The following is a 9,927-nucleotide window of genomic DNA, read 5'->3' as shown; positions in this document are numbered from 1 at the left end:
AAATGTCAAAATAATCTATTACTTCTTTTTGTCGATAATCTTTGGCTACCAATTTAGCCTTGAAGGTATTTAGAGAGTCGTCATCATTGTATTTTATCCTAAATACCCTTTTACATCCAATAGGTTTGGATCCCGGTGGTAAATCGACAAATTTCCAAGTATTATTTGATATTATCGAATCCATTTCATCTTTAATTTCGTCTTTCTAGAAGATGCTATCACGGGAAACCATGTTTCTTTATACGTTTTATGGTCGATTTCCACTTGTTAAACAAAATGAATTGTTCTTGCAACATTTAACTCATTTTTATCTACTAAGTAAAAATAGATAAGTTGAGAATCAATTTCATCCGGTCCCAGAAACTTTTCAGCTCGAGTTCTCTTACTTCTTCGTGGTTCACTAGACTCATCAATATCTTTATAAGACATTTCATCGTGTGTTCCACCTAAGCTAGGGATATTTTCAAGATTTTCTCTCAATTCATTATTCGAAGATAACGAATTTTCAAAGAATTATATATCACTTGATTCGATAATCACACTGGTATCCAAGTTTAGCGATCTATAAGATTTTCTATTGTTAGCATATCCAACGAAGGCATATTTAATGCCTCTTAACTCACTTTGGTCCTATTAGAGTTTATGCTCTTGCAATAAGCAAGACACTCGTACACTTTGAAGTATTCAATATTTGGTTTTATTCCTTTCCACAATTCGTATGGAGAAACCTTTATATATTTCGAAAGAATCCTAAATTCACTTAATAAAGTTTCACCCCACAAATTAAATGGTAACTTAGCATATATAAGTATCGCATTAATCATTTCTATTAAGGTTCTATTTTTTCTTTCGATCAAACCATCTTGTTCGGGTGTCCTAGGTGTAGAACATTAGTGAATTATGTCATGTTGTTCACAAAATAAGTTAAAGTTATTAGAAAAGTATTCACCACCTTTATCACTTCTTAAAGTTTTAATTTTCTTTCCTAAATGATTTTCAACTTCATTCTTATATACTTTAAACATGTCAAAAGCCTCATATTTATGTTTCATCAAATAAACATACGTGTATCTAGTGCAATCATCAATAAAGGTAATAAAATACCTGTTTTCACCACTAGTTAACATACCATTTAGTTCACATGTATCTTTATGAATTAATTTCAATATACTAGAGGTCATCTTCTCACTTTGATATGGCTTTTTTACCATTTTTATTCTACAAAAGTCTTACAACAAAAGTCTTACATTTATATTCATTATTTCCAAAATATGAAATCAATTCATATTTTTCATGCGTTTTATAGTGCTTTTACCAATATGGCACAATTTAGCATGTCATGATGAAAATAAGTCAAGAAAATAAGCAAAATCAACTTTATTTATTTATTTGTCAACGATACATAATTTGACCATTTATTTACAATAATAGCCTTTACCAACAATTTTTTCGTTAAGAGATAATACAAGTTTATCGGACTCAAATACACCTTTAATGCCCTATTTTCCTAAGAGATTCCCACTAACCAAGTGCTTATTCACGTCAGGAATATGTAGTACATTTGTAAGAATAACAATTTTCCCTGAAGTGAAGATTATATCAATATTTCATTTTCCAATAACCTTGAATCGAACCTCGTTACCTATTTAAATCTCTTGGTCTCCATCCATTTTGTTATATGTTTTGAATAAAGATTTGTCATATGATAAATGTACACTAGCACAAGTACCATACCACCGCCCGGGAACTTTTCTCTTGATTGCATTTATTTCACTTACGGTAGCCACAATTTTGTCATCTTGGATGGAATTTATTTTACCTTCGGAGTTGTTTCATTTTCTGTGTCTACAATCCTTTGTATAGTGTCCAAATTTTTCACATACAAAACACCTTCATTTGATCTTCTTTTTGAACTTATTAAAGTTCCTCAATGGTTTCCTCTTGTTGGATTTCACGGACGGATCAGATTTTTCGACAATATTGCCCTTAGAAGTTCCTTCCAAAGAGTTTTCACTCCTATCACGCAATCTAGATTCTTCCTCAATTCGAAAATATTTTTGCAATTGTTCTAAAAAATAATATTCAGAACTATGCATTATTTTCTTTCGGTATCCTTTCCAAGTTCCCGAGAGTTTAGCAGTTATAGCCCCTATTTGAAAAGTCTCCAAAATTTCAATTTTCACCGTCTTTAGTTTGTCGACAATTACTCGTAATTCATGTATGTTTGAAGAAGGGAAATATTATCTAAGAATTTAAAATCAAAGTATTTTGAAATCAGAAATTTCTCGGTACCTTTCTCTTCACCTTTGTACTTGCTCTCTAAAGTATTCCAAATCTCCTTCGCCAATGTTGTGTTGGTATATAAATCATATAAGCGGTCCGACAACACAATGAGTATGTGACCGTGGCAAATCAATTCATCTTCTCGACGTTTTTGCATTTCTGCCTTGATTGCTTCGATCTCTCTGTTTGTGGGTTCTGATAATGGCATCAAATTCAGATCTAGAATATAAAAGATCTCCAATGTAGTAAGGAGAAACTTCGACTCGTCTTGCCACTGTGTGAAGTTTGTGCCATCGAACCAATCCAACCACACCAAGTCTTAATTCGTGAGTTTGATTGTTGCCATTATTGTCTCGCTCTCTATTACACAATAATGTTTGAGACTGTTGAACAAAATAGGGTGATAGAGAAGAGGAAAAAAAAGAGAGAAGAAAATCGCAGCACCAAGATGAATCACAAATGTTGTCAATAACAATTTCGAAGGTTTGAACGCGGGATCACTGTCTCCAAACGTTATTTGCCCCCCCCAGTGTTTTTGAGATACTTAAGGGTATTTCGACAAATTGTTTGAAGGATTGTAACAAATATTGTAAAGAATTTCACTAAAGCATAAAGTAAAATTCTCAAAACTCGAAAAACACAAAGAAAGAATGAATATGAATGTAAATTGAGATTTGATTTTTTTGGAACAAAGTATGGATTGCAAGATATTTTTCTGATATCTTTCCCTTGAATGACTCATATATATGTAACCCTCGATCAAAAGTGCGAAATGGTCTTAAAAAATCAAGTGAAAAACCACCAATTTCAAATTTGCACCAATTAAAAACGGCCGAGTTATTGTACCATGGTTCACACACGTCGAGACCGTTTGGTCTTAGCATATGTCAGACAGTCGCATGGTTCACACATGCCGAGACCAAATGATTTTTTTTTTTTTTAATTGTTGATTTCGAACCACAATTACATAGCAAAAATTTCATTATAATGTAAACAATTTTGAAAGCAAAGCTCCTTTACTGAAACGCCAAACGAGTATGTGATTCCACGCACAGAACAGATTGGACCCCGGGTCCAAACGTGCCTCTTTTCCCGCCAAAATGAGCCCCTCCCCTATTTGTTTCCCGCCAAATCCCAAAACCCTAGATGCAAATTACAGAACAAAATTCTCTCTATATCAATTCACAGACATATACTCACAGTGACAGATCAGAATCAGAGGAGAAGAACCAATGGATTTGAGCGATGAAGTCAGGACTGCGCACAAGCGAACTTTCCTTAAGTTTTTCGAACAAACTGTAAGACTCAGAAATGTCTAATATCAATATGTAAAATCCTTTTTTGTGCATAAGCAAGTAAATTTCATTAATTGATTTTCAGGAACTCAACGTAGAGCTCAAAAAGTCATTTGACAAAATGTTCGCTCAAAATCGCCGCCGGTGTATAATCAATCTCGCGCATTTCTACCACTTCAGGGAAGGCTCCGATTTGGCTCGCAGGTACGAACACATATGTGTATCTGTTTATATGTTTAAAATATAAATGTATTTCATGCATTATTTAGGCGATATTTTTTAACGATTGTCTTTTTTCCTGTGTTTTGATTTAAAATTGCTAGGCTTCTGCAAAATCCAAGCGAATATATGCAGCCACTTTGCGATTCCGTGACCGACATGGTCCGGGGCATGAATGCCAAGTACTTGAAGGAAGGAGAGCAAATACTGGTTGGATTAGAGGGTCCTTTTGTTTCACGGAGGGTAACCCCCAGAGAACTCTTGTCGGGGTTTATTGGTTCCATGGTCTGCGTTGAGGGGATTGTCACTAAATGTACGTTTTTTTTGCACTTGAAACTTTCCTGCTTACTTCATCCAATTATACACAAAAATTTGATGTAGTTTATGCTTGTTTCATTATTTAGGTATTTTAGAAAAGTTTTGAATTCTGATGATCTACTATCAGTGATTAGCATAAGATTTCTCTGGAATGGGCTTTAAACAACTTTATTTCTCCAGCAGGGTAAAGTATTTTTAATTAACCCTGGCATCTTCAAGTTGTTTGAAACTAAAAGAAATTGAGATACTAGTGTTTGAAAATATATATCAGACCCAGGCTGGAACAACAGATGCTGGTAGAAAGAATGCATTATGTTCTTTTTAGAGAGAATGATGAGTCGATGACCTTTGTTTTCTTACATTTCTTGGTTGGAACTTCTAAACTATTTGTGAATGTCAGCCAATGTTGGAACCTTAACATATTCTTCATTTTGAAATCATAATGCTAAGCTAAGTTAGTAAGATTTTTGTAGTTCAGTATCACGTACAGTAGGATATTTTTACTAATGTTACGATGAAGGAGGCAAACTGGAGAAACAATTGTGGTCTTTAATCCTGATGGTTCATCAAATATTACCTTTTCATGTTCGAAAAAGTTGCCTAATATTTTCTTCTTTTTATGTTCTTTAAACCAGTATATCTCGACTTGCATCATTTACATTACTATAGGAGCTTGGCGTTCTAAACTTATATCGACTTGCTGCTTTATTGTTATGATTTAGCATTGGAGAAATGTCATTACTTTCATGGCTTTCACTACGTCTTTGCAATGGTCTTGTATGTTTACCTTTCCTTCAGCAGACTAGAAACAGCTGATATCAAGATGCAACCTAAGAAAATCCTTTACCGGAGATCAAGTTTTAAAAGTAATAAATGCTGTTATGAAGCTGATTAATTTTTTTTAATTTTTAATTTTTTTGCTCCCTGCAATCTAATGCAATGCAGCTGATTATTTTATTCTTTCAAGATCCTTATCTAAAAACGAAGTCCCCTTTACATCTGAACGAGTCTACTTGACATATGTGCTGAATACAATCTGCATTTATGCTAGCTAATAATTTCAATGAGGCAATTTTAATGATGCTGTTTCGATGCATGTATCTTGTCTGCATATCATGCCATGTATAGGTTCTCTTGTGCGGCCCAAGGTTGTTAAGAGTGTCCACTTCTGCCCTGCTACAGAGAAATTCACACTTCGTGAATACAGAGATATTACATCAAACATGGGCTTGCCAACGGGTTCAGTGTATCCAACACGGGTAGCCACCATGGTTTTGTCTTTTCTTTCCCCTGTTCGCATCTTCTTGAATTTTAACAAAAGGAATCTCTTGAATTAATATTTTCAGGATGAGAATGGTAACTTGTTAGTAACTGAGTATGGGCTATGCACTTATAAGGACCACCAGACATTATCAATGCAAGAAGTGCCAGAAAATGCTGCTCCTGGTCAACTTCCAAGAACAGTGGATGTCATCGTAGAAGACGACCTGGTGGATTCATGCAAGCCTGGAGACCGCTTGGCAATTGTTGGGGTATACAAAGCCCTTCCTGGGAACAGCAAGGGCAGTGTGAATGGAGTATTCAGGTTGCTATGTGTATGCCTAATAGTCTGCTCATTTATTTCACCTTTGTTCTATCAAATATTCTTTAAAGCTCGTTTACCAATTTTGTAGGACTGTCCTCATAGCCAACAACGTCTCTCTTCTCAACAAAATGGCACACAATCTGCAGTATTCAAGTGACGACATGAAAAACATCAGAAAGATCTCTGAAAGAGATGATGCATTTGATGTGCTTGCTAATTCTCTTGCACCTTCTATATATGGGCATCTATGGATTAAAAAGGCAGTGATTCTATTGATGCTTGGAGGAACAGAAAAGAACCTGAAAAATGGAACTCACTTGCGAGGGTAATACTATTTTTCTCAATTGGCTAGAACAAGCTCTATATAGTGGTATGCAAATTTTTTATGCATGGATGCGTGGATTCCTTCACCTACTTATATTTATTCTCACGTTTCTTCATTGTAGACATATTGCATAAACCTTATATAGCATTACAATTTTGTTGATTACAGTGACATAAACATGATGATGGTCGGTGACCCCTCTGTTGCCAAATCTCAGTTGCTAAGAGCAATCATAAATATTGCCCCTCTAGCCATATCAACAACTGGTCGGGGTTCTTCTGGAGTTGGTTTAACAGCTGCAGTCACTTCTGACCAAGAAACAGGTAGGACATATTTGCAGACAAAGTGAAAAACTTTTTTGGTGATTACTTATGAGATTGGTATTCTTGAAAATAGGGGAAAGAAGACTAGAAGCTGGAGCCATGGTTCTTGCTGATCGAGGCGTTGTTTGTATCGATGAGTTTGACAAAATGAACGATCAAGATCGTGTTGCTATACATGAAGTGATGGAACAGCAAACTGTAACAATTGCCAAAGCTGGTATTCATGCATCCTTGAATGCTCGGTGCAGTGTAGTGGCAGCTGCAAATCCAATTTATGGGACTGTAAGTTGCTTAAAGAATATGGTATAAACAGAAGTGTCTGCTTGCATATTTTATTTCGTTTGTTTAATTTTTCTTCTGCTGCCTGTATACAGTATGACCGTTCGTTAACTCCGACAAAGAACATTGGACTTCCAGACTCTTTGCTTTCTCGTTTTGATTTATTGTTCATTGTTTTGGATCAAATGGATCCTGGGATTGATCGTCAAATTTCTGAACATGTGTTGCGTATGCATCGATTTCGCTCAGTGGTAGATGGAGGTATGCAGCTGTTGTTCTTGATTAAAATTTAGCGCTTGTTTGACAACCATTATTTCAAACTCTTTTTTCTACATTCTCATTTTCGACCACACATTCACAATAAAATATTCTGCATGTAAATCAAAATTTTTTTCCTACTTTTGAACCACATATTCTCCAAAAAAATCACTATTAAAACTCCATTTTACCCAAATAATGGTCGTCAAACAGGGGCTTAGATATCTTTCCAAATCATTTCACATTCCTTGAGCAAAGTTGCTGTATGTTTTAGGCAGCTCAATGTTAGATGGTAATGCAAGATATGAACAAGAAAATGAAGCTGAGACAGGTTCAACCATCTTTGTCAAGTACAACCGAATGCTACATGGGAGGAAAACTGACAGAGGTCGTAAGCGTGATACTCTCACCATCAATTTTCTTAAGAAGTACATTCATTACGCCAAAAATAGGATTCAGCCTGAGCTTACTGATGAGGTGAGGCTCATTTAAATACTCATCTGCAAAATGCGTAACTACTACATGAGAGTGAAGCTTCTGAATCATTTGATATGTCCTGTGAAATTTAAATTTTTTAAAGCCTGTCCTGGGCATGTGATGCCATGTAGTTGCTTGAACTTTATTCATTCCTTGATTTTCTCTCTCAAATCACCCTGAGATATCTTCCCTCTTGATATTATCCTCTATAAATCGTCCTCTCCAGGCTTCAGAGCACATTGCAACCACATATGCAGAGCTAAGAAATGCAAGTTCAAATGCAAAGGTTGGTTTCTTTCAGTAATGTTAGCTGAAATCCATATTTGGTGTTTAAGCTGCCTCTAAAATATATATATTAACTGATCTGAATCATTTCTTAGACTGGCGGAGGAACACTGCCAATTACTGCCAGAACGTTAGAAACTATAATACGTCTATCAACTGCCCATGCCAAGCTGAGGCTGAGGAGACAGGTAATTGTTATTTTTGGTTCATTATCCATTTGGAAGTAACAAAGTAGTGTGATGGGGCTTAAAAGATTATTATTAAAATAATCCATTTGACTAATTAAACTTGTATATAGTCTTCATTGGCTAATGAGCAAAACTGAAAAGGAATATATTACCAGTTTATTGATAACTATGTAATATTCACCTCTCAGCATGGTTATGATGTTTGAACCTTGTTTTATTATTGAAGAAAAATGTCTCGTGACCTGACTTGGGCAGGTTTTGAAGTCTGATGTTGAAGCTGCTCTTCAAGTTCTAAACTTTGCTATATATCATCAAGAGCTAAATGAAATGGAGGAGCGAGAGCAAGAAAGGCAGAGGGAAATGGAGAGAGAACATGGAGCTGACCATGACGCCACTGACAATACGGGCCGCAGTGTTGGTAGAAATGGAACTTCCAATAGAGGTTCTACTAGTGCTAGAGGGTAATGAAAATTTATCATTCTTCTAGCTACTGTTTAATGAAGGAATTTTTTAGCAATATGATATCTAGTATTGTTTCTGGAAGTTAGACAGTCATCTAGTAGTATCTGAGAGCAAAACACATTTTTCTTTGCGCGAAATAGTGATTCATCAAACTTATTGCATATTATCATGCTAAATACAAATATCATCTGTACATGTTTTATTCTATGCTTCATTCTCCTTATTAACCCTTTTAGTACCTATCAATGAAGATAGGAATTTATATTCAAGTAGGCTGTGTTTGAGAATGTTGGTGCCATTATTATTGTTTTGCATTAGGCTCTTTGCTAGGTTTCTTTGATGATTATTGTTGTATCAATGTGATTATGTTGACATTTCTTCTTTTAAATACTTTGGCAAGTGAAACGGAAGCCATGGATGTGGATGCACCCCCTGCAAGCGAAGTCGACATATCCCCTGAGAGGTTTATTGCTCATACACCTTTCTCGACAACTTTTAATCTTCAAATACTGCTAATACAATGTTACTCTTGTTGCCAAGTTGGGGGCTAATGTTTTATGTTGGTTTAATGCTTTGCTTTTGCTTGTAGATTGGAAGCATTCAGTGCTGCACTGGGGAGGTATAGGCATGCACAACATATAGAACAAATGTCAATTGCTGATATTGAGGGGGTTGTTAACCGTGGGGAACCTGTGCCTTACTCAACAGCGGAGATTATGTCCCTACTAGAGGTAATGTTGAAATTTTTACGAAGTATTTAGAGTTTCGGTTTGTTCTGTAATAGGCTTCCCTTTGGGAGGTTGAGGTTAAAGAGTTGTGTGGCGTTGGTCAAAACTAATAGCAGAATAAAATTTTCATCTCTCTGCAGATAATGCACGAGAAAGGCAGCTTAATGCTAGTCAGAGATATGAATGCAGTGTACTTTATGTGAAGCAGTGACGCTTTCCTGTTATGTGATGGTATGCCATATTTAATTATGCAGCCTCATCTTCTGAATGAAATTTGCAGGTCGTATGCAAAATTGTTAACAGATATCTCCGTTGCACTTAAATACTCTTATTATTTCCAGCCTCATTTTGAAGACTTTTCTGTACTCGTATAATTGATCATTGTGCAAAACCTAGCCTTTAGCCCAGTCTACATTTACTTGCATTCCTAATTTCATACATGACAAAAAAGGTTGTTAACATGTAATACAGAATAATTAGTTGTAGATTTTGAATAACTTCGTTCGTCAATTATCAGGGAATTATTAGTGACAGGAGACAAAGCTTGAAGGCCTTTGTTTGTCAGAGAAATTCCAAACTATGGAAATGAAACCTAGGATTTAATTGCATGTGGAATTGCACGTCATGGAACTGAGAATTACGTGTTGCTCGATGTAGTAGTAACTCTGTATTGCATGTTTTTATCCCTTGTGCTGAAGAATTTTTACAGATGATGGAATTTTCAAGTTGCTAATTAATGAACAATTATTTTATTTCACTTTCATCTTATGCACCAGTTGTTTCAGCCTTACCAATTTCTTATACAAAAATGAAGCAAACAAGAAATATATCAATTACTATGCTGCGATGTGGTGAGCGTTTGACTAGATATGATTTTTCAACAGATGTAATTTTTCAGTTAC

General features: G+C 35.4%; 1 protein-coding gene across 1 annotated transcript; it reads left to right on the top strand.

Moving 5' to 3' along the window:
* The first annotated feature begins 3,415 nt into the window (after positions 1 to 3,415).
* On the top strand, positions 3,416 to 9,788 carry LOC111397116 (DNA replication licensing factor MCM3 homolog 2). Its single transcript, XM_023023861.1, has 17 exons — positions 3,416 to 3,581; positions 3,664 to 3,782; positions 3,902 to 4,110; positions 5,244 to 5,374; positions 5,462 to 5,700; positions 5,789 to 6,025; positions 6,194 to 6,348; positions 6,422 to 6,630; positions 6,723 to 6,888; positions 7,160 to 7,362; positions 7,589 to 7,648; positions 7,743 to 7,835; positions 8,091 to 8,296; positions 8,698 to 8,760; positions 8,887 to 9,028; positions 9,166 to 9,256; positions 9,543 to 9,788. Exons 1-16 carry the CDS (start codon positions 3,516 to 3,518, stop codon positions 9,226 to 9,228), a joined length of 2,361 nt encoding a protein of 786 aa, XP_022879629.1. The 5' UTR covers positions 3,416 to 3,515; the 3' UTR covers positions 9,229 to 9,256; positions 9,543 to 9,788.
* Positions 9,789 to 9,927: the final 139 nt, after the last annotated feature.

Source organism: Olea europaea, chromosome 7 (genome assembly GCF_002742605.1).
Source record: "Olea europaea var. sylvestris chromosome 7, O_europaea_v1, whole genome shotgun sequence".
In the NCBI taxonomy this organism is placed as follows: domain Eukaryota; kingdom Viridiplantae; phylum Streptophyta; class Magnoliopsida; order Lamiales; family Oleaceae; genus Olea; species Olea europaea.
Note: the sequence above shows the minus strand (reverse complement) of the source record. Positions and strands in the feature narration are given on the sequence as shown.

Excerpts from the sequence above, each read along its gene's own strand:
- LOC111397116 (XM_023023861.1), top strand. The coding sequence starts at position 3,516 with ATGGATTTGAGCGATGAAGTCAGGACTGCGCACAAGCGAACTTTCCTT. Across the intron at positions 3,582-3,663 it reads TTAAGTTTTTCGAACAAACT|GAACTCAACGTAGAGCTCAA; the intron begins GTAAGACTCAGA and ends ATTGATTTTCAG. Across the intron at positions 3,783-3,901 it reads GGCTCCGATTTGGCTCGCAG|GCTTCTGCAAAATCCAAGCG; the intron begins GTACGAACACAT and ends TAAAATTGCTAG.